Genomic DNA, 24,875 nt, shown 5'->3' on the forward strand with positions numbered 1-24,875 from the left:
GACTAATTCCAGAGCATTTCACCACCCTCAAATGAAAATGCTCGGGGCTGGAGAGCTGGCTCAGTGGTTAAGAGCACTGTCTGCTCTTCCAAAGAATCGGGGGTTCAATTCCCAGCACCCACATGGCAGCTCACAACTGTCCATAATACCAATTCCAAGAGATCTGACACCTTCACACTAATGCACATAAAATGAAATTAAAAAAAAAACAAAACAAAAAAAAAAAAACAGAAAATGCTGGTGCCCAAAAATAGCCACTCCCTGTTCCTGCTTCCCACGGCAAGTTCTTTGGCACCAAGTTCTGTCACTGAACCTGTCCCTTCTGGACATTTCATATCAGTGGATATGTACACTACGTGGCCTTTTGTACCTGGCTTCCTTCACTCTGCACGATGCTGCTGAAGCTCATTTGCTGCAGCACGTCAGCGCTGAACTCCATGTTCAGGCTTTGTCACATTCCAGTGTGTACACAAACCACACTGGACTGTCAACTATGACATCCTGAGTCCCTGCCTGCCAGCAGCTATTCCACAAAGCTTGCTAGATGGATATGAGGTGGGCAGGAATGGGACCTCCTGTCAGGACTGGCCCTCCCTGAGGAGCCCCTCCTCATGCCCCCATGCCCCCATGCCCTCCTGCACACACTGCCACGCCCCATTCATTACCTGTAGTGAAGGACAAAGCGACAGGCCACGGCACCCAGAAGCAGGATTATGGTCAGGTAGAGCTTAAACTTCTCATACTCGTCCTTGTAAGCAAACCTGCCAGGACAGACACCCCGGGAAAGGTCTCACATTGCTACCATCCCACTCCGCCCCAGCAGCCCCAGGCCCTGCCTCCGCTGCCACATCCTGCCCATCGATCTACAGCGGAACCTGACCTTCAGCTAGTGATGTCTAGTGAAGGGAAAGAGGACCAACTACAGAAGGGCCCTGTCCCTGGGCTTTGGGGCTGTGCTGAGGACAGACAGAGGTCACAGACAGGCTCTTACCTACAGATTGCAGCAGAAATAAGGGCTAATGACACCTGGAAATGTCCCCTAGATTTGGTTGGACAGGACTCTCCGTTTCCCCAGGACAAATGCTGTGATGTAAGACAGAGCAGGTGTAGCCCTCGTGGGAAATGGGGGAGTACTAACCACCAACACACTGGGAAAGGAAGACGTAAGAGGTTCCCCCAAGTGCTCCCCCACCGAGGCCAGAAAGCCAGACAGCCGAGCCTCAACTGCTAACAAGTTGGGTGGGATCTGGGCATACTCACTTGGCTTGATTGCTGAGCAGGGTCACGTTCACATTGCCAAGAACCAGATTCAAGTAGAGCCTGGAAGGAAAGACCTGTGAGGGCGCAACCAACACCTTTCAAGCTTAGAGGAATGCGCACTGTGCGTCGCAAACCAGAAAACAGGATGCCAGGCTAGTGGGCAAAAGGGCCCCACGATGGCTGAGAACAATGGCTAGCCAGAGAGCATGGCAACGGCACACATTACAGTATGAACATGTTTCCCCACTGAAGCTGACTTACAGGCCATATCTCCCAGCCTCCTTCTGCAGCCAGATGCAAGCATGTGACTAACTTACAGTGCAGGTACGAATAACTTACAAGCAAAGGGTCAAAGACAGGTATCCGACATTCAGGTCAATTTAAAAAAGATTCTAGGCCAGTTAGTGGATAAGAGTACATGCTACCAAGCCTGAGGACCTGAGCTCAATCCCTGGAACTCACATGATAGAAGGAGGAAGCAGACTCAGGCAAGGTGTCCTCTGTCCTCCACACACACACACCAGGATGCGTGTACCCACAGACACGCACACTCAGAAACAAACGTAGGAACGTGAGCAGTCGTTACCACTGGGTGTACATGCCGGAAGGGCATGTTTGGATCACAGCATATGTTATCTGTTTAGCTGTTACAAGACGTGGCAACTGTTCTTTGTAAAAAGAGATCATTTGCGAAATTTCCTCCCTCTCTTTTCCCTTCCTGAGACTGTGACGGTGGGAGCTGTCTTTGTCCTCATGGAAGACGGCTCCTGGGGGGTAGAGAAACATCAGCCAGAGGAACTATGGCCCCTTGACGGTCTCACGAGCCCACGGCTCTTGGCCTCTTACCTCTGTCTCTTCATGACAGAGGGAAGTGCACTCTCATGCTCTGCTCGCTCTCTCATGTGTATGGATGTTTTGTTCATATGTGCATATGTATACATGTGTGTAGGGCCACACATGTCCTCCAGAAGAGGGCATGAGGACCCCCTGGAACTACAGTTACAGACAATTGTCAGCCGCCATGTGGGTGCTGGGAAACTGACCACAGGTCCTCTGCAAGAGCAACAAGTACTCTTAACCACTGAGCCATCTCTCCAGCCCCTGGAGAAGCTCTCTTATGTGAACCACAGTGACCAGGCCTCTGTTCAACAGCCTGTGCTCTGACACAGGAACAACAGTGCAAACACAGGCTCTTGGAGACTTGAGGGAGGAAGAGCAAATTCCTGGGATGGACGGGGCTGAGGCAATGGCACGTGAACTGTGCTTTGAAAATTGTTAGAAGTCAGAGAGGAGAAATGTGAGCAGGGGGCCCTTCTCTTCAGCAATGAGGGGCTTTTGTGGGCACGGCCAGTCTGCCGAAGAAGACTGCAGTATTAAGGGGACATTTGGATTTCCTACCTAGCACTCAGCCGTATATCCTGCAAAGGCAATGCAATCCCTTCAGAGAACAGCCCCAAAAGGCACATGAAGATAGATAGCTTAATCCAAACACTGTGCCTTCTTGATTAGGTTAAATTTACAGGACATAATCTAATCCAGTGAAAAGGCACTAGACCACCGAGGAATCAGATTTTCCCCCCTATGGTTAGGCAGGTAGGAGTAAGCCTAGCATGGCTGGGGTAGTTATAGAAAGGCCCACCTATGAATGGAATAAATACGCATAATGGAGAAGACTAAGGTTCTAAAAGCATCTAAACGGCAGGAGCCATCCACACCTGATCTATACTAATATCTGAGCTACAAATTCGTTTCTTCCTAAGCAACTCTTGAGTTTTCTAGCCTGTGCGATAAAGATTCCCAACTGCTGTAAAATGCCCCAAAGGCTTCAGAGAGTAAAGCTGGGGAAAAAGGGTTTGAGCAACACTCTACTAGAGGAAAGGGTCTTGACTGATGGAGAAGATGCCAACTAACTTAGGGAGTTTTTCATCCAAATACAGCAAGAAAGAGAAAAGAAGGAATGGGTTGCAATGTCCCTGGGCTACTGTATCAACACCCATCTGGCTGAGGCTTAAAAAGGTATCTTCCCTCTCGAAAAAATCTGACTCCATGCCAGGCTAAACCCTGCTTCAAAAATAGAAAGTAAATAAGGGCAGAGTGTGGCACAAACCTGTAATTCCAGCACTCGGGAGGCAGAGGCAGGAGGATCATCCCAAGTTTAAGGGCAGCTTGGTCTACACAGAGTTCCAGGCCAGCCAGAGCAATATAGTAAGGCCCTGCCTTAAAAAAAAAAAAAAAAAGAGTAGGTGGTGACGTCGCTGAGTCTAGAACACTGGCTAACATGCCAGGGTACCCTGGTTTCAATCCCTGAGGAACACTTCAATCTACTACAGCAGGCTGTTGAGGGTAAAGTGACTACTGCCATGGGCATGCCCAGTACAATATTGGCCATGCAAAACATACTCACTACATGTTGGTTCTCTTGAGAGAGAATACTTTCCTTCTATCCCAGGTGGTACACATAGGTATCAGGTGCCAGCTCAAAAGAGTCGTGCCCAGGGATATCACTCCCAGCCACAGGGGAACGACTGACTGCAGCTCCTCCTGAATTGGGAGGGGCAGGTACAGAAGTGCCCTCTCCTCCTTCTCGTCCTGGTCCCCCCTTTCCTCAGAATCTCACACCCCAGCAGGGACTGCATTAGGAAATCGGAGGGCCCCTGCTCTTACCCATTCTTCTTCGGTAAGTAGGCCTCCATGTCGAAGAAGACATTCTGCCGCTCCTTAATGTTGGCGCCTATCTGCTGGATGAGCTCTGCCTCCTCTTGACTGGAATGGCGCTTGTACCTGTAAGGTAGTGACGCTGAGCCCCTGCAGTCTTACGACCTTGGTGGCGTCCTTGAGTCTCTGTCTCACTTCCCAGACAAAGAAGGATGGCACCAGGGTACTTCACAAATAATAGGCACGTAAAGATCACGTGAGTAGATGGTGAGGCACCTGGGACCATACTCGGCACACAGGACTCTGGCTGGCCAAGCTGTTTCCTTCCACTGTAACAGAACTCGAAGGTTCTAAGAGGACTGACTGAGAGGCTGTAGAAAGCATTAGCTGTCAGCCTATCAAGGTCTTCCTGTAGCCCTTTGGAGAGATGCATCTCTCAAAATGAGAAAAGTTGGAGATGGGTATGGGAAGGGGGTAGCCACACACACCCCTCTAATCCCAGCACTCAGGAGGCACAGAGGCAGGTGGGTCTCTGAGTTGGAACTCAGCCTAGACTACAGAGGAACCGACAAGAAGGTGGAGGAGAAGGAGGAGAAGCAAGAGGAGGAGGAGAAGAAGAAAGAGGAGAAAGAGGAGGAGAAGCCAGGTGGTGGTGGTGCATGCCTTTAATTCCATCAGTCAGGGAAACAGAAGGAGGTGGATCTCTATGAGTTTGAGGTCCGTCTGGTCTACATAGTGAGTTCCAGGACAGCCAAGGCTACACAGAGAAACCTTGTCTCAAAAACAAAAACAAAAACAAAAACAAAACCAACCAAACAAACAAAAACAGAAAACAGCAGAAAAAGAGGAGAAGGAAGAGGAGGTGGGGGTGGAGGAAGAAGAGGAAGTGGGGGTGGAGGAAGAAGAGGAGAAAGAGCACTTGGGAGGTGGAGGCAGGATTGAGAGTTCAGGTCATCCTTGATCTAGGCAGTGTGGGGCCAGCTTGGGCTACATGAGACCCTGTTTTTAAAAACCAAGAAAAAGAGAAGCACACTAGGAGGCCACACCCCTTGGAGGGGCAGGGCTTCTCAGTCTCAGGTCGGCCTTCCTCAGAGGGTGCTTCCCTTGTGGTAATGCCAAGCAGTGTCTGCAGATGCTCCAGCTGTCACACACAGAAGCTCTTCTGGCACTGACTGGGGTTCTGATGAGCACCCACAGTGTCCAGTAGGACCAGCAGACATGTATTAAAAAGACGGAGGCCGAAAGCCCCAGACTTCTCAGTCAGGAGGACTGGAGGGCCTAAGCTCAGCATGCCAGTGGCCACCTCAGTGACTGAGAGAAAAGCAGCACTCAGAGGAAAAAAACAGATTCCTACAAACACACTTTGACCCCTGGATCCAGTGAAGCCTGAAGCCAGCCCTGGGTTTCTTCTTTAGCCAGTTTGGAATTGGGTTTCTGTCCCTTAGAACCAGGGGAGGGCTGGGATTGTAGCTGAGTTGGTAGAGGGTTCCCCTCCTGTGTGCAAAGCCCTGGGCTCCATCCCAGAGAACACAAACAGTGTAAGCCATATGTGGTGGCTGACACCTGTAATCCCAACTCAGGAGGGAAGGAAGGAAGGTCAGAAATTCAAGGTCGTCCTCAGCTACCTATGGAGTGAAAGCAGTCTCAGCTACAGGCGACCCTGGCAGGGCGTTCGAGCATCTTACCTCTGGAGCGTGTGCTTCAGGTCCTTGAGATGCCTCTTCTGCTTGCTGATGGAGGTGCTGCACAGTGTCTGCAGAGCGGTCAGCTCCTCCAGCTTCTGCTTGTAGATCCTATGTGTCTCCTGGAGGACAGAGCATCAAGGTGGGAGGGTGGACCATGGACAGGCTGAGAGAGGTCTCGGGTGGCGGCTATAATGGTCCACCTACCAAGGATGTGGTTCTGAAAACTAGTACTGCAACTGACTGAGGAAGGAGGCAGGACGCAGCAGCTGTGGAGCAAGCGCCTGCTTTCTCCAGGTGGCTAGTCCTGATTTTATTTGTTTGTTCATTCATTCGTTCATCCATCCATCCATCCATCCATCCATTCCTTTTCTTACTTATTTTTAGACAACAGTCTCTCTGTGCAGCCAGGCCCAGTGGCACATTCCTATAATCCCAGGACTCTAGGGAGGCAGAGGCAAGTGGATCTTTTTGAGTCTGAGGCCAGCCTGCTCTACAGAGAGAGTTTCAGGACAGCCAGAGCTACGCAGAGAAACCCTGTCTCAAATAACCAAAACACAACAACAAAAAGAAGCCACTGTGTAGACCAGGCTGGCCTTGAACACACTGTGTTCTGCGTGCGGAGTACTAGGATTAACAGCATGTGCTCATCTCATTCTTCCTGATGTTAATAACCAAACATTAGGAAGCTGTAGAAGCTGTAGAAGCGTTGCCATGCATTATCTGTGTTTGTGTGTGGGTATCTGTCTGGGTATTGAAACTGGTACCTTGTACATTCTAGGCTCACCTTCTACATCCTCAGCCTCCTTATCAATTCTTTCTTCTTGGTTTCATGCATCCCAGGATGGTTTTGAGCTCACTATGTAGTTGACCACCCTTCTGATTCTTCTGCCTCTGCCTCCCGAGTATGAGGATTGCAGCCATGTGCCAATACACCCAGTCTATGTGGTGCTGGGACTCAACCCAAGGCATGCTGGGCACATACTGTACCAACTGCGCAGCATCCCCAGCCCACCTCTGTCAGCCCACCCTGCATGGCTTGGAAGAGCATAAGGTGCCTAGGCCCAGCCAATCATTATCCTCTAGTCTCCTGATTGGTTCAGAGGCAAACACATGTCTCCTGCTGGCCCAATGAGAGCCAGTCCTGGGACTCTAACTGAGATGAGAGATGCTTTTGTCCTCTGGGTATGTTCCCTGGGTATGGAAGTCAGATCTCTAGTCTGAAAAGCCCAAGTCTTCCTAATAATGAAGCCAAACAGGAAAAGGGAATGCAAAGATGAAATCCTCACAGCATCTGCTATGGTGAGGCTTTGTCGTGCAAAGGTGCATTGCCGGGTCCTCCGTGTCACAGTATTGAGACGTACCAGGATCTTTGAGAGCTGGGAAGAGGTGAGGGATAGCTAGATCAAGGCAGCATGCCTGCTGAAAGGACCAAGTTACAGGATTGGGTCGGCTAAGTCTCGTGGGGCTAAGTCAGTACTCACTGGACCACTGTGACACTGAAGTCTGGTGCTTCTCCCTCAGCCACTCAGCAGATGCTCTTCCGTATGCTTCCCCTCTCCCACTGCTCTCATCACATTCCATGATATCATCTACCACACGATGCACAGCACGACCCTTGCCACTTCAAAACTGTGAGCCAAAGCTGACCTTTTTTCCGTATAAAGTATCCAGGCTCAAGTATTTTACGGTAGCAACACAGCACGGATCTCAGCTCTTGAGTTTGAGTCATAGGCTGTATGGGCCTGTAAGCTCCTTTCCACTTACTATTCACTCTGGGTTTCCGATCCTCACTGTGAAGAGAGCTCTGGCAAAGTCAACTAAGCAAAGCGCCTATCTCCTCTTTTAAAGCCATCTTCCCTTTCCCAGAGATCATCACTCAATAAACCTGATATTTCATTCTTGGAGATAACCCTTCTGAGTTCTAACGAGAGACCTGTGCCAATGCTGGGAGAAGGGAACATGGTTCTCAAATTGCTGCCACACTCCGTTGTGGGAGCCAAGAGGAAGACGCAGAGCATGGAACTTAAATCAATGAGCAGTGGACGTAGTACAAAGACCCACTTTCACGTCTTCCTCCTTTTCTTCCTTCTTTTCCTCCTTTTTTTCGAGCAGTCTCACTGTGTAGTCCTGGCTGACCTGCAACTCTGTGTAGGCAGAAATGGCCTTGAACTTGGAGATCTGAATGTCTCTGTGTCCCAAGTGTTGGGATCAAAGGAGTATGCCACCATACGTGGCTTAAGCGGTCATTTTCTTATCCGACGTAAAAGCATATTTAGCTGAGGGGAAAAGGAAGGGACACTGAGTACAGAATCTAAACGACTCTGTCTGCCAAGCAAGAGAAGTTAAAGCAGAAAGTTAAGAAGGAAAAAAAATAGAAAGCAGACCATGAATGATGGTGCACACCTTTAATCCTAGCTCTTAGGAGGCAGAGGCAGGCGGAGCACCTCTAGTGTAAGCCAAGCTTGGTATATACAGCACGTTCTAGACCAGCCGGGACTGCAGAGTGAGACCATGTCTCAAAAAAGGAAAAAAAAAGGGAGAACAAAAAGCAATGACATCCAAGATTGTGTAAGTCAGTCACCACGGACCATTCATTTGCTGGGGACGGGGAGGAGTCGAGGCGCATGCATAACCTGCAGCCTCCTCTCCTTCTGGGGTCCCCTAGAGAGGAAAACCAGGTTTTCCTAATATGCTTGTTTATCCTAAAAACAATTTCAAGCATGCAGATGCCTCCCCCAGTCACAGGCAGCCCTCAGGGCGTGACCCCTGGGTGTGTGTTTCTGTATCAGGCACCAGGAACCTCCAGGCAAAACCTGCCATCTGAGTCTGGAGGCTCTAAGCCAGAAGTAGAATAGGTGTTGAAGGGTTGAACATGCTGTAAAACATCCCATGCTCTGCAAACATTACAGGCCACTGGAATGGTGGCAGCCACGCACACACACACACACACACACACACGCACGCACGCACGCACGCACGCACACACGCACACACACACACACACACACACACACACACATACAGCTTTGCTCCGCTACGCCTCTCACATGTGGCCTGTGGCTGCTTTGGCACCGCCACGGCTGAGTAAGTGGCAGTGACAGAGACCATATGGCCTCCAGGCCTTAAAAGAAAACAAAACATCTCTATTTGGCCCTTTGCCAAGGAAGTTTGCCCACCCCTGTGCCAACCCATTAGGGAGGTAGCTGGAAGCACAGAACTTCTCAACTGGGCATCAGTGTGCTTCAGCTGGGCTCAACGGTATCTGCTATGTCCAGGTGCAGTTTTAAACCTTGATATGAGGCTTTCATCTCAGACTCCACAACTCACATTTTGCCAACTGTCTTTTTCAAATGTTTTTAGATTACATTCATTCATTCATTCATTTATTCTCTGTATGGTTGTTTGTTGCTTGCCACAGCTCATGTGAGGAGGTCAGAGGACAATCTGCAGGAGGGGCTCTTGCCCTCCATCATGCCAGTCCTGGTGATAGAACTTGGGCTGTCGGGCTCGGCAGCAAGCCCCTTCACCTGCTGAGCCATCTTGTAGCCCATAAAACTGTCTCTTTATGGGATTTGTCCTTCAGATCTTGGACCCCATTCACACTGAGTTTTCATGCATGTCCTTTCACTTCACTGTCTCTTTCTAATTTATTTATATATCTATTTTTACTTCGTGTGCATTGGTGTTTTGCCTGCATGTACGTCTGTATGACAATGTTGGATCTTGGAGTTACAGGCAGCTATGAGCTGCCATGTGGGTGCTGGGAACTGAACCCGGGTCCTCTAGAAGAGCAGCCAGTGCTCCTAACCACTGAGCCATCTTTTATCTGTTCAATCTAGGCCAGAGCTTCGCCTCCCTCTCTTTTGAACTCCTCCGCCTCCCAGAGCGTTGGGTTCAGAGGCATGTGCCACCCTGCTGATGAACCGATGCCTTTAGAGCGCAAGACATTTAGAGATCTGGTTCTGTGCCCATGGTGGGCCTGGCTGTGATGCGCTGTGCTTGGAACTTCCCGTAGGAGGAACAGCGTGTCCCTGACGTCAGCTTGGAGCGGTTGCTAGGCTCCGCTGTAGAGCAGTCAGCCTTTGCTATTTGTAATGAACAAGCTACCTCTGGCCAGGTGTAGAGCACGGAAAAGTGCCCGCCTGTGCACGGAGGCCCCAGCAACAGGGATGTATAAACAAACACAATGAAACAAATTCTCGGATGGAGACCACGTGTGAGCGAGTTTCTGATGCTTCAGTGCAGCACATAAATACAACAAAGAAAAGACTGCAAGGCATCATGGGAGGGTGGGCTGACTCTAGAAGGTGAGGCCTTCACATGAGGGGCTGGCTCCAGGCGATAAAGGCCTGCACAGCCTCCTGGCGCTCTTGGGGTTAGGCTCTACCTTGGAGAGATAAGACAAAGGCTGTAGCCTCAGCAGCCAGATGCTGGCCAGGCCCCTCTTCAGTGCGAATTAATATTTAATTTCACAAGTCAAGCACAAAGACATTATCTTTGTTAAAAATTAAAACGCCACCCCTGGCTGAAATCAGCTGCAAATAGTCCCTTAATCCGGTGGTTCTCAACCTGTGGGTCAAGACCCCTTTGGGAGTCACATGTCAGACATTTACATTACAATTCATACCAGCAGTAAAATTACGGTTATTAAATGGCAAAGAAGTAAGTTTACGGTTGAGGGGCGTCACCCCAACAGGAGGAACTATATTAAAATGTCACAACGTGAGGAGGGTTGAGAGACCACTGCCGTCCACCTTCTCCCCTGCTCCCCGGAAGTCACCATGGTACCAAGCTCTTCCAAGGTCCGCAATGGGGTCCTGGCTGACATCACCTTCACTACATAACCCAAGCTGTCTTTGATCTCAGGGGCTCCTCCTCTGCCTCCCAATTGCTGGGATTACAGAGGTGCATTACGGTCACCAGCTACGATTTCATCTCCCAGACATTCTGCCCCCACCCCCCGTTCTTCCAGGTTGCAGTCTGTGTGTCTGTGTGTCTACGGCCTTCCTTCTTTAAAAAACGCATCATGTGTGATGCCTTGTTTTGATGCCCAGCACCAAAATAAGAACCGAAACAAGGCACTTTATTGTGTGATTGACATACAACAGGAAGCGAATTTAATGTCTACAATGAGATGAAGGTGTAGATGAGGGCCTGGAGAGACGGCACAGGGGTTAGCAGCACTGTCTGCTCTTCCAAAGGTCCTGAGTTCAGTTCCCAGCAACCACATGGTGGCTCAGAACCATCTATAATGAGATCTGGTGCCCTCTTCTGGTGTGCAGGCGTACATGCAGGCAGAACACTGTATATATAATAAACTAAAAAAAGAAAAAAGAAAGTGTAGATGAGTGTACAACCACAAGACCGCCACCACAGTCTATGTGAAGAACCTTCCGTGCACTCCCAAAGGTCTCCTCTCATCCTCTTCTTATTGACTTCTTATTGACTTCTACATTCAAGGCAGATGTGCGGGCGGACCTTCGTGGTCCCAGCACTTAGGAGGCAGAGGCAAGAAGATTACTGCAAGGTCAAGGTCCTGCCTGGTCTATTCAGTAAGCTCCAGCCAGCCAGGGCTATAGACAGAGGGAGCAGGTAGAGAAAAATGAATAGTTGACATAAAAGCTACGATCTTGGTAATTTTATCTTAATATATATATATATGTATTTAAATATATATATATTTATATGTATATATATATATATGTATGTATTTAAAAACAAACAAACAAACAGGGTCTCACTCTATAGCCCTAACTGGGCTGGAACTTACTATGAACAACAGACTGGCTTTCAACTCAAAAGAGATCCTCCTGCCTCTGCCTTCTGAGTGCTGGTATTAAATGCGCCCGCCACTGCATTTGGCCTGGTGCTCTGTGGTTCCTTTTAGCCTTTCCCCCCGCCTCCTTTTTTGAGTGCTAGAGCTGGAACCCAGGACACCGTTTATGCTAGACAGGCCTCTATCGCTGGATGACTGAAACCAGGTATGCTTTGAATAAAGTATCTCCCTGCCCTCCTTCCCTTTATCGCCTGATTCTATATTCCAGATACAGTTATTTCTAAATACATACAGAAAAATAAATACTGTTGCAAAAAGTAATTTTCTCTAATAGCTTTGAGTGTTTTGTCTTGTGACAATGTCTCATTTTGAAGACCAGGCTGGCCTAGAATTCAGGGAGATTCACTTGCCTCTGCCTCCCAAGTGCTGGCTAAAATTATTTTAAAAGAGAAGAGAGGAGTGGGAATTCGGTCCCCCCTCAATCTGAGCAGCACTGCACTGCCGGCCCAGCAGAATGTGGCCCAGATGACACCGTACAGTTTCCGAGCAAAGGTCGCAGAGGCCCACACAGCTCCTACTTCACTCACTGGAACGTTTGCTCTTGGAACAAAGAGTCCAACTACCCCGAGGCCCTAATTATACAGAGAATGCAAAAGTCAGAAAGTGCACTGACATAAAGACAAGTTAGTCCAGCCAGACACCTGCAAAAAAATAAACACTCCGTGTGGTTCTGGTCCTGGCCACACTAGCCATTAAAGACGTCCAGCTGAGACTTTAGACATCACCCAGCCAGGCCTCTGCACCAGCTCTAAATTCCTGTGCCCGGTCTCAATTCCCAAGCTCCCACAACCCAAGTCCATGAGCTTGAGGCAGTCACATTTGTTCTATTTAGCAACGTGGAATTAAAAGCCAAGGCATGGTAAATGGAGTCTGAAGGATGCGGGTTCAAGGCCAACCAGCTACATAGCAAGTTCAAGTCCAAGATGGGATTAAAACAAAAACAAATGAACAAACAACAACAACAAAAACTAGAGTGGGTACATGTCTTTAATCCCAGCACTCAGAAGGCAAAGGCAGCGCTCTCTCTATGAGTTGGAGGCCAACCTTGTCTACACAGAGGGTTCTGGATTATCTGGAGATACACACTGAAACCTTGTCTCAAAATACATGTAACTGAATCCTCATTCATGTCCCCACCTGGAATGCACCTCAGTGGCTAGGGAAGGGGAGGAAGGAGGAGACTCCTTGACTCTTGCCACACTGGAGGGGCCTCTGTTAGAACAGCCTGACCTTCACGCAGGGACTCCCTGGCCACACCGCCCAACCTCAGGGCTCCCCGCCACCGTGGAGAGAGAATCCACACTTCCTTCACTGTTGTAGCCTTCATGCCTCTAAAGCCAACCCACATGGGTGACCAGTTAACTACCTCCGCCAGCTTGGCCCCCTTGAAGCTTTAGCAGCTTTTTTTGAGCTGCTTTCTGGGAGCAGAATTCCTCATACTCTCTCACGGGCTGGAAGCTTAGCTGGACAGGGTCTCACCCTAGGGCGCCCCTGCTTTCACTCAGGTGCAGAGCAGGAGGCCTTCCCCGTAATGGCTCTAATCTCATCTCTTTCTGCAACACAGAGTTTCCTGGTGCTCGTTTTCCTCTGCATATTGTACGTTTTGTATTTCTTTCTGCTCCTCTTGCTCTTTTTTTCACTGTAGACCTGAATATGAGTCAGTTATTACTAATAACCATGCCACACAGGGAATACTATGCTGCGCTGAAATTGCCTCAGCCAAAGAAATCAGTCTATTGCTTTTTAATTGATCCTCTATTTTTTTTTGTTTGTTTGTTTTTTGAGACAGGCTTTCTCTGTGTAGCCGTGCCTGTCCTGGACTCACTTTGTAGAGCAGGTCTTCAGGCAAATTCTTAAGACACAGGTTGCCAAAATATCACAGGAATAGCCTTCTAGCCCAGTGGCTAACACTGACCCCTTCTGACACTTCTTGAGCTGAGTCTCCATGGCCCCTGCTGCCCTTGGCAGTACTGCCTTCCAAGCTCCTGTGTGCTGTTTATAGTGTTCAGTTACTTTTCTAGTCCAAAGTTCCCAAGTCCTCCACACTCACCCCCCAAAAAACATGGTCAGGTTCTTCAGAGGAACAGCCTACTCTCTGGTACCATGATTAGTTACTTTTATGCATTGTTACTTCTCCATTGCTGTGATGGTCCCAGCGACCAAAGGACTTAAAGAAGTGTCTGTTGGGCTGATGGTTTCACAGGGATAAGAATCCTGGTGGGGAAGTATGGCAGCAGAGATCAGGGAGCGGAGAGCTCCCATCCTCAACTGAAGCAGGAAGCAGAGAGTGAAATAGCACAGGGCTTTTCATCTCAATGCCTAATCCCAAGTGACATACTTCCTCTGGCAAGGCTGTCCCTCCTAAACCTCCTCAAACAGAGTCACCCATCAGGGGCATTCTCACGGAGTCACGGCACTAGGCAAGCACTCTGCAGCTGAGACACATCCTCAGGCCCACAGTTCTCCACTGACACAAAGTTTCTGGGTTTCCAGCAGAAGCAAAGGGTACTGTTCCTGTCTTCCTTCTGTACACCAGAGTGTCTCCATCATGCTTAGTCCTACATGCTGTGAGTTGCTTCTCCCAGGAGCCAAGACAAACCAAAGAAGCTGTCTGTCCTTCTGTGTCATTAACCAAAACAGAGCCTGAAACAACTTGAGGAAGAGGTTTCTGGCTCACAGTTTTAGAGGACTCCACTTACCGTGGCGGAGAAGGCATGGTGGAGTTTGTGACGGCCAGAACATGCAACAGAGACCTCTCATATCACTGAGGAACATAGGCAGAGGAGGCTAGACAGGAGGCTGGGGTGGTGTGATGGTTTGAATGAAAATGTGCCCCACAGGTCCCTAGGAAGTGGCACTATTAGGAGGTGTGGCCTTGTTGGAGGAAGTGTGTGTGGTAGCTTGAATGGGTTTGGCCCCCTAAGATTCACGTGTGAATGCTTGGCCCATGGGAGAGTAGCACTGTTCGGAGGTGTGGCCCTGTGGGAGGAAGTGTGTCACTGTGGGCGGGCTTTGAGGTCTTCTATGCTCAAGCTCCGCCCAGTGTGGAACACAGTCCCCTTCCGCTGCCTTCAGACCAGGCACAGGTCTACCTGCGCGCTGCTGTGCTTCCTGCCATGATGATAATGAATAAACCTCTGAAACTGTAAGCCCCTTCAATTAAGTGTTCTCCTTCGTAAGCGTTGCCTTGGTCGTGGTGTCTCTTCACAGCAATACAACCCTAAGATATTGTGTCACTGGGGATAGGCTTTGGGTTTCGGATGCTCAAGCCAGGCTTGAGTGTCTCACTCTTCCTGTTGCCTACAGATCCAGAGGCAGAACTCTCAGCTCCCTCTCTAGGTGCCTCTCTCTATCATTTCTGCCTGCAAGCTGCCCTGCTTCCCACCATGACCATAATGAACCAAACTTCTGAATTTTAAATCAGCCCCAGTTAAATGTTTTCCTTTATAAGAGTTGCTGTGGGGGCTGGAGAGATGGCTCAGTGGTCAAGAGTGCTGTCTGTTCTTCCAAAGGACCTAGGTTCAATTCCCAGCACCCACGTGACAGCTCACAACTGTTTGTAATACCAATTCCAAGGGATCTGACACCTTCACACTAATGCACATAAAGAAAGAAAGAAAGAAAGAAAGAAAGAAAGAAAGAAAGAAAGAAAGAAAGAAAGAAAGAAAGAACTGCCGTGGTCATGGTGTCTCTTCACAGCAACAGAAACTCTGACTAAGACAGCTGGATATAGGTGTTTATAACCTTCAAAGTCTCACCTCCAGTTACCTGCTTTCTACCAGCCAGGCCCTAGCTCCTAGAGGCTTTATAGCCTTCAAAACAGCATGACCAGCTACAGCTCGTGTTCAGAACCGAGCCTGTGAAATCTGCTTCGCAGTCAAACGACAACGTTGTCCCTCACTTCCTTTCCTTCAAGCAACCTCGGCCTCCTCTAGAGAGCCAGCTGGCCAGGGGGGGGCCCTTCTGTTGTCGTTGTGGTGTTTTCCCACAATGAGACAGGGTTCAACTTCTGTAAATTCCTTTGGAGACCAATCTCTCCCCACTTTCAATCTATGAGATCAGGCTAGGGGTGAGATTGGCCTTAGTCTCAAGGACATGCAGCTTGGGCCAGCCAACTAGAACCTCCGCACCCATCACTGACAGCTCAGCTGGCTGACGCCAGGATGAGCACCCACGACTGAGGACAGTTAGTGTGGGACTTGGAAGAGAACTGTTGGAGCAGAGTGGGCTTGCTCTCACTAACTCAGAACGTCGCAAGATGGAGGTCCAGAGCTAACAGGGCTGCCCTACCGAAGTCTGGATACCTGGGCACGAACCCAGCTGAGGAGAGGAAAGCTGAGAGGGAGATGAAGGCCGAGAGCTCTCCTGAATCTGCCTCCCCTGAGAGCATGTCCTTGAGTTCCCAGCTGCATTAGCAAATACTGTGCCCTGTGAGGCGTTACCAGCTCGGACTATCTTCCCACGGAGATGGGTGCCAGAATCCACATTGATGGATCAAGGAACAGAACTTCACTTCTGGGTAAGGTTAACCACGTCAGACTAGAGGAGAAGCCACGGACCTTGGTCTAGTGACCAGTCTCTTGCCTGGAGCACTGTCCTCTAAAAAAATGCCACAAATAAGGGCTTGAAAGGCAGTTGAGCGGTTCCTTCATCAGGCCGGTAGCTAAGGAGGCAGCCAAGCAGGTGGCTCCCTAACCATCCAGGTGGGGTAGCTTGCCACCAACCTCAGAAAGCAAAGCCTTCCTTTTTTAACAACTTTGTTAATGTGCAAGTTACACACTGACAAATGTGTATACACATAGACTGTATACAAGCTCACAAAAATGGATACATTTTACAAGGACGGTTCAGTGACATCTGTTAACTTTAAATTTGTGTGTTTGTGTGTGTGTGTGTGTGTGTATAAAGGTACCCATGGGGAACATGCCATGGCACGAATGGGAAGGTCAGAGGACAACTTTATGAAGTCAGCCCTTCCTCCTTTATGTAGATTCAAAAGATCAAACTCTACCTGCCGAGACATCTCCCTGGACCAGTTCAGGGACTTTTAGGCATTTTCTAAGGTGTAAGCTAGTGTCTGACATCCATCACCCAATAAGATTCCTATGCTCCATCAACAGCCATTGGCTGTTTCTCTTCCCCCAGCCCTGTCTACTACTCTCTTGCCTCTACAGAACGCGTCTGTTTGTAAAGGACCTAGTTTAGTTGGTAGTGTTTGCTTAGCAAGCAAGAGGCCCTGGATTTCACTCTCAGTGCTAGTAAATAGGATGTGGTGGCGGAATGAAACGAGGACATGACGGCTCCCTGTATGGCTGAGGGGTTTTATTGTACATTTGATAGCCAGAGGCATCTGAAGGAGCCCAGAGCAGAGAGGAAAAAGTGTAGAACGAACATGGCCAGCAGACTGAACCGGGCCGTGACAGAAGTTGGGGGTAGCAAGAGAGGATGAGGGCAGGGGAAAGACGGGGCTAAAGAGAACCAAGAGAGTCAAGAGAGCAAAAAGGGTGCATGGCCAAAAGGGCAGGGTTATACAGGAATTAGACACCGGGAGAAAGGGCACCCAGGGGCTGGAGTTTAGAGCAGGGGCCGGGTAAGAATTGCTGAGAGAGCCTGAGGCCAGCATGCACTTTGGTGTACTAATAGGCACCCTAGTTTCCTTGGGATCTGACAGCCGCACACATCTCTAATGCTGCCTCAGGATTCCAGAGGTACTGGCAAGAGGATTAGAACTTCAAAATCATCTGGGTGTGGTATGCTTTTGAATAGATACTTAGTAATGGTTTGCTGGGTTGTGAAGTAAATTACCCCACACCCCACCCCCACTCCACACACCCCTGTCTTTGAAGACAGGGTCTTACCCTGCGACTTTGGCTGGCTTGGAAATTGCTATATAGATAAACTAGGCTGGCCTTAAACTCTGCCTGTCTTTGCCTCCATGTGCTGGGATTAAAGGATGTGCTACTGTATCCATCTTTATTTTTTCTTATAAAGTAAATTTTAACTTTTAAAGAAAAAGCCAAACTTCTGAACTTCATCTTTACCTCTTTTTTGTTTGTTTGTTTGTTTGTTTGTTTGTTTGAGACAGGGTTTCTCTTGTCACTTTCACTTCTAACTTTAACAAGGGGTTGGGACATGGGAGCTAACTCACCCCAAACTAGGACCTAGCCCTCAGCAGACATTGCCATTTGCTTCTTAAACCACGTTATTAAACACGACTGATTCCCACATCGAGTCGCTACTTCTAAAAATAATCCAGTGTTGGAAGTAGCAAGGTAGACAGCTGTGGAGAGGACTCTGTCCTATAGCTCAAAGCAAGCCCAGGTCCCCAACTGTCCAGAGTAATCCAAACACACACAAAAAAGCATGCTTCCCACATCCCCGTCTTTGGTTTGCTATGAGATGATGTGGGGATTCCATTGTGTCTGTCATTACCTGTCTGTCTTTTTCCTAACCCAGTCTCATAGTTTATGTATAGCAGTAAGAGTTCTTCCACCAAAGGCATGTGACATGTTTACCAATTTCATGTATTCTCAACAAAGGCGAAAAATACAGATTCCTACCACAAAAAAAAAAAAGCATGCAACCTATCGTAGAATACTCAAAGACCGAGGTGCTGTGAGGCGTTAAATAAAGAAAACACTGCCAGTGAAGACTCAAATGCTTACTTGTCAAGAGCAAAAACTACAGGGGCTGGAGAGATGGCTCAGGGCGTAAGAGCACTGGCCACTCTCACAAAGGACCTGGGTTTGATTCCCAGTACCCATATGGTGGTTCACGACCATCTGTACCTCCATTTCAAAGAGATACTATGCCCTCTTCTGACTTTGGAGAGCACCACACACAGTACACATACATACATACATACATACATACATACATACAAGCAGGCAAAACACTCATGCACATCAAATAGATGAACCTAAAAATAGTTGTTAAAAATAAAATTACAAAGCCTGGTGCAGTTGTACACTCCTGTAATCCCAGCACTCTGGGAGACTGAGGCAGGCGGATCTTTGTGAGTTTGAGGCCAGCCTGGTCTACAAAGTGAGTCGAGGACAAGGCTACACAGAAAAACCCTGCCTCAAATAACCCCTCCCATACACAAAATACAATTATAGATTTAGCAACCACCTTCCACCCTCAATGAGAACTATACTGTCAGTGTTAGTACTGGAATTCTTATAGGTGGAAGCAGGGGAATTAGGAATTTAAGGTCATGGTTATACATCAAGTTTCAAGATGTACTAGGCTATGTGAGATCCTGTCCCCAGAACAAAAACCACCGGCAGTGCACAGGGAATTGAGAGGTTTCACATCCTTCCTATATGGGACCCACAGAGGAGACTCACTTTAGCTGGTTATTTTGTCCCTCATTCCTATCCCAGATCTGCTCGGTTTTCTTTGACCCCCTCCATGCGTTGCCCACCCTGGGCTCCCCTGCTCTGTCCCCTCACTGGCCTGGGTCAATGGGCCTAAGCAAGAGGACTAGCGGACGGGAGAAAAGACAAGCTGGGATGCTGCTTCCTCCTGCTTCAAAGCATCCTTCAACTAGAACTGCTCCTGACTGCAGCTCCAGGGAGGTTAGGCAGGGCCTTCCTAATAATCTTCACTCTTTCTTACAGTTCAAACCAGACTTGAGTTCTAAGGGAGAGGGAGGCTTCACTTAAACTATACACACCTGGAAGCCAACCCTCCCCCCCCCCCTTAAACCACCGATTGATAAATATATATATATAATATTTGTTTGTTTGTTTGTTTTTCAAGACAGGGTTTCCCTGTGTAGTGCTGGCTGTCCTCAAACTCACTCTGTAGACCAGGCTGGCCTCAAACTCACAGGGATCCACTTGCCCCTGCCTCCTGAGTGCTGCGATTAAAAGTGTGCGACACTACCACCCGGCAAACACTGCTATTCTTAACAGACTTGTTTGCTTTTTTTGGTACTTCTGTCTTTGAGGCAGGGTCTCCCGTAGCCCAGGCTAGCTAACACAGCTGGGGATGACCTTGAACTCCTGACTCCTGCTTCCATGTCCCAAGTGCTGGGATTTCAGGAATGTGCTACCACACCAAGCTGAATTAGAGTTCTGCCACCTCTTGCGAGAGTCTTTTGCTTGAGCTACCACACACACTCTATGAAGCAACACAGCGAATTGTTCTGAAGGCTTTTAGCTCTATTATAAATGCCATTTTTGGGGCCTGGGAGACAGCAGTATGACGACATGGCTCAGTAATAAAGGTGCCTGTCACCAATCCTGACATCTTCAATTCCCAAAGCACACATGGTAGAAGGGGAAAACCTACTCTCAAGCTGTCCTCGGACCTCCACACACAAACTAAGGCACACACACACAAACACACACACGTTGCGCTCTGACCTCCACAGTATACTGTAACACATGCCCCCCACCCCGGCACCACGATAAATAAAATTAACAAAACAACAACAAAATATAGACAAGATTGCATTTGGATTAAAAGGTTAAAAAAAGAAAAAAGAAAAAAAGCAAGCTAGCTCTGTGCCCAGGGTGTCCCTAGCATCTTTCTTTCCTGCATAATCGCCACCTGCCACACGTAGAAGACACAAACAAGCGAGTTTCCTACGGAGGCGCGAATCCTGGGCCGTCCTCCGAGGGCCCAGGCTCCACCCCAGTGGGAAGGTGAGGCTAATGACTCCAAGTCCCAGCAGATGTGAAACATCTGGAAACGCCTCCCTAACACAACCACGAAGCCCACAATCCAGAACAGAGTCAGCCAATGACTCTCCCGGCACCTACAGGCAGGCTCTGGCCCAGAGGCACTGGAAGTTGGTGGTAATCCAGCAGGCCGCACCAGAGCCAGGGCCACACCAGATCGCCTTGAGAGCTGTGCCACTCGCTGGCAGGAAACTTTAAAGAGGCTGCTTTCGTACAGCTTCTTGTCCAAGAGAGCATCCCCAAGCAGACTTTCTCGTGCTGACTACCCCTTAGGAGGACCTGTCACCATGGAAACACAACCAAGCATGGCAGGTTCCCTCCACCTCAAGCATGTCATTCCCATACAGGAGGAATGTTGTGAGTCATGTGCCAGGGTTGACAGGTGATGTCTGCCACAGGAAAAGGAGGAGGACGGCCCACAGGGGTACTCAGCAAGGGAGGCAGGGTAACGGTTAAGCGACCGCGTCCTTGCAGTCAGTCGGGCTGCTGTGTTCGGATCTGTGCCTCCACTTACTAGCTGAGTTATGTAATTGCTCTTGCCTGGGTATCCTCATCGGGGGGAAAGGCTAAGAGGTGAGGGCCAGGCTGCTGCCAAGACATGACATCATCAAAAAGAATGGCAGGTTACCCGGGACCTGACATTTCACTGTTTCCCTTGATATTTTTAATTACCCGTATTGGGGGGAGGGCTGCCATGACACAGAATTTGAGAATAACAGATAAAGGTAATTTCTTTAGCTAAAACAAGCAGCAATCATCCCTTTCTCTCTTTTGGGTGTTTTTTGTTTTTTTGGTTTTTTTGGTGTTTTGTTTTTTACTTTTATTATTTCGGTTTTCCTCCGTGGGAACCGCACCTCTTCTTATTCCACTCCAGAGTCACATATATGACCAGTGACTGGCTAGTCGGTACAGCAGCCAGCTGAATATGAGCCAAGCGCTCACTCTTGGTCACGCTCTCTCTCTCTCTTCCTCTCCCTCTCTCTCTTTGAAACTAGGTCCAGAGAGGTGGCTTTGAACTTACGACCCGCCTGCCTAGCCTCTTGAGAGCGGGGATTTTAAATGTATGCCGCCACACCTAGCCCTGGCTACCTTCATCGGGGAGGAAGGGGGACTGGCGATGAAACTGAAGAGAGGGGACCAGGGGTGACGCTGACAAACATAAATTGAGCTCCTGGATCCAAACTTGCTTAAAGTCGTTTCAACTGGACTTCCCAAGTCAGGAGTCCATGAACTCCCTTTCTGGCTTAAAGCCAGTAGAACTGGGTTCCATCACTGAGAGTTATAACTAATAGTTTGGACAAGGAAGAAGGAACTTCCACACAAATGAAAAGGAACTCAGCAAATTTAAAGCTTTTCTTCTAGGGGCCAGCGAGAGGGCTGAGGGAAGAAAGGCTTGCACAGAGCCTGACCCCCTAAATTCAATGCCTGCAACTCATGTGGTGCAAAGAGCTGACTCCCGAGAGTTGTCCCCTGACCTCCAGACAACTGCCACAACACTCACGCTCTTCACACAGGCATAGATACATGCACAAGAAATAAAACACAAAAGTTTTCTTCTAGAGCTGAGGAGTCTCAAGACACTTTGGAACCCACATCAGAGTCAAACAACAGACCTAAGTTCATATCTATCTATTTATTTATTTACCTTTTTTCTTTTTTGGTTTTTCGAGACAGGGTTTCTCTGTGTAGCCTTGGCTGTCAGGGACTCGATTTGTAGACCAGGCTGGCCTTGAACTCACAGACATCTGCCTGCCTCTGCCTCCCGAGTACTGGGATTAAACTCCTGTATCTCTAGGCCCTGCCCTCTAGATGCTTTTCAAGTTCCTCAGCTTTGCTCCCCTTCCTGGAGGGAGCTGTTGTCTGGATTAAACAGGATATCTACATGTCACTTACTTGGCTTATAGCACAGGGTGAAACTACTGTTAAGTCTTAGTCAAGCCTGGAGTGGTGGCTTACTGAAGGCCAGATACTAGACAGTGACAGAGCAAGGACCTGAGCCCAGGAACCCCGACTCCCCAGCCAGCGCTCTTTCTACTTTACCTACTTCAAAAGTGAGAGGTTCCCAGGGCAACCAAATAAAAGAGCAACCAGGGCCAATAAAAGAACTCTCCCTGTGAATCTGCCTTGTGCAGTGGTCAAGAGTGCAGACTTAGGAATAGTGCCTTTAATCCCAGCACTAAGAAGACAGAGACAGGAGAATCTGTGAGTTTGAGGCTAGCTTGATTTCTCTAGAGAGTCCTAGGGCTATACAGAGAGACCTTGCCAGAGAGAGAGAGAGAAGGTAGAGGAGGAGGAGAGAGGGAAGGAGGGAGGGAAAGAGGGGAGGTGGGAGGGAGCGAGGGAAGGAAGGAAGGAAGGAAGCAGACTCTAGGGCCAGCCAGAGAGCTTGGCAGGGAAAGACGCTTGCCACCAAGCGTGATGACCTGAATTTGATCCCAGGACCTTAAAGGGAGACAAAAAGACTCAAGTCTCACAAGCTGTCTTCTGACTTCTACGCATCTGCTGTGGGACCCACACACATACACACACACAAATAAACATATGTTTCTATAACCAAATGGGGGCAAGGTGTGGAGGGATGTTTCAGCTATTAATAGTACTCGCTACTCTTCCAGGGGACACAAGTTCAGGTCCTAGTCTCCATGCTGGGCAGATCACAACTCTAGTTCCGGAAGCTCCAACACCCTCTCCTGGACTTGATGAACGCCTGTGCTCACATGTGCATACACATAAATACGTATAATTATGTACAAATATTTGTGGGGAGGAGCATACACTGGTACAGTCTATGTTCAAATCTGACACTAGCACCCCAAGCAACTGATTTAACTTTAGGTTACATTTCACGGCTCGTTTTTTGGGGGTTCTGGGGGTCCTTGGAGGGGGCATCCAGACAGGGTTTTTCTGTGTAGCCCTGGCTGTCCTGGACTTGGTTTTCAGACCAGGCTGGCCTCACACTCACAGAGATCCTCCTGCCTCTGCCTCCTGAGTGCTGGGATTACCAGCGTGCGCTACCGGGCCCTGCTATCTCATGGGGTCTCAGTGAGATAACACTGACTTTGTTTCTAGGCTCACACCCTCGTTTTTATTTTTTGCGGTGCTGGAAGCAGAGGCATGCTATTCCGTTGGCAGGAAAAACTCTAACTCTTTACAACAGTATACAAGGCCCCAGTGATCCCTGAGCCAGGCGTTGAAAAGGGCTGCTTCCTGTGCTGGGGAGGATGGGGTCAGGTTTCCAGTGACCAAAGGCAGGAACTGATCATTAAATCGGCCCCAGTATCTTCGAATGACCTTCTGTGATCACAATCCAGGCCAGGGGGCCAGGTACACACTGATCTCCGATTGATGTTCAGCTCATGAGCACAGGCAAAACTTCAGCCGCCTACACGCCAAGTCCTTGTGGACTTGCCCCAGAGCCCAGCAAGGTCCGGGAAAGGTAAATCACAGTCCAAAGAAAGCAGGTTCTTTCCGAAGAAGACTCAGGCACTGCGCTAGGGCTTTTTGTGGGTGGAGGGGGATTCCAAAGACCTTTTAAATGTTCCAGGGTCTGAGACATGGGCTTCCTCTTTCTTCATTCCAAAAAGGGAAAGGGCAGGAAAACACAGACGCGGCCTGTCTCTCCAGAAATGGAGAGGTGAGAGATGTAAAGTTGAAACCCACAATCCCAGATTCTTAGGCAGCTGTAGGAAAACTGGCTAATCAGGATTTCCTGATGACAAAATGAAAAGTCCCTTCTATTGTAAAATTTTCCAATTGCAGTCAAACCCCACACATACACCACACACGTGTACACTCAGACACACACTACATCACCTCGTTTCCCACAAATGTCTCTCATCAGAATCTCTGTCCAACATATGCACAACATACACCCAGGACTTGGACACTTTTTCTCCCAAGAGTTCCGAATTCCTGTGTGTGCAAAAAACAGGCCGAACTCTAGACATCCCCAGAATAAAATCTAGCACTAACTTTCCCAGCTAGAACAATTGGCATGTCCAAGCTTCAGTTTACTTGTCTTGGAATAAGAGCTAGGCGCGCTGGCGCAGGCCTTTAATCCCAGCAGAGGCAGATGGATCTAAGTTCGAGGCCAGCCTGGACAAAAGCAAACCTAGGATGGCCGGGGCTGTTATACAGAGAAAACCGTAGATGGGCCTCTTTCCAGGCAGTGGTGGTTACACGCGCCTTTTAAATCCCAGCACTCGGAGGGCAGAAGCAAGCTGATCTCTGTGAGTTTGAGCCCAGCCTAATTTACACAGCCAGTCAGGGCTACAGTGAGACACTGTCTCAAAAGCAAAAAACGTTTAATGGTATAACTCCAGCTCTTGGGGCTCGAACACCTTTTTGTCTTCTGACCTCCACAGGCAGCCACACATTCGTGGCACACACACAGAGAGACACATAAATAAAACTAATAAGTAAATAAATAAATGGGCTGGAAAGATGGCTTAGTGGTTACCGACACTGGCTGCTCTTGAAGAGGACCTGGGTTTGGATCCCAGAACCCACAGGTTGGCTCACAAGCCTCTGTAACTCCAGTTCCAGGAGATCTGATGACATTCTCCTCTGACTTCCTCTGGTACCAGGCACAAATGTGGTGCACAGAGATACATGTGGGCAAAATACCCACACACATAAATAAAAACAATAAACCTTTAAATATTTAAGTATATTTATACCTTTACATACATATGTATATACAGAGAGAAAAAGAAAGATTTTTTTTTTCCTATCTGTCCTAGACTCACT

At 48.7% G+C, this 24,875-nt stretch overlaps 1 protein-coding gene across 2 annotated transcripts in view; it reads right to left on the reverse strand.

The window, feature by feature from the left end:
• Window positions 1-24,875, reverse strand: part of Tmem120b (transmembrane protein 120B) — a 43,469-nt gene that overhangs the window by 16,524 nt on the left and 2,070 nt on the right. For both annotated transcript variants that reach the window (XR_009591489.1, XM_021631366.2), the window contains exons 2-5: window positions 5,601-5,719; window positions 3,925-4,041; window positions 1,261-1,320; window positions 666-761 (exon numbers count right to left, since the gene is read on the reverse strand). Coding sequence is in view for 1 of the 2 variants with exons in the window: in XM_021631366.2 (XP_021487041.1) it covers window positions 666-761; window positions 1,261-1,320; window positions 3,925-4,041; window positions 5,601-5,719 (392 nt within the window). In the remaining variant the exon portion in view is untranslated. The remainder of the gene's footprint in view (window positions 1-665; window positions 762-1,260; window positions 1,321-3,924; window positions 4,042-5,600; window positions 5,720-24,875) is intronic.

This window comes from Meriones unguiculatus, chromosome 4, assembly GCF_030254825.1.
Source record: "Meriones unguiculatus strain TT.TT164.6M chromosome 4, Bangor_MerUng_6.1, whole genome shotgun sequence".
Classification (NCBI taxonomy): domain Eukaryota; kingdom Metazoa; phylum Chordata; class Mammalia; order Rodentia; family Muridae; genus Meriones; species Meriones unguiculatus.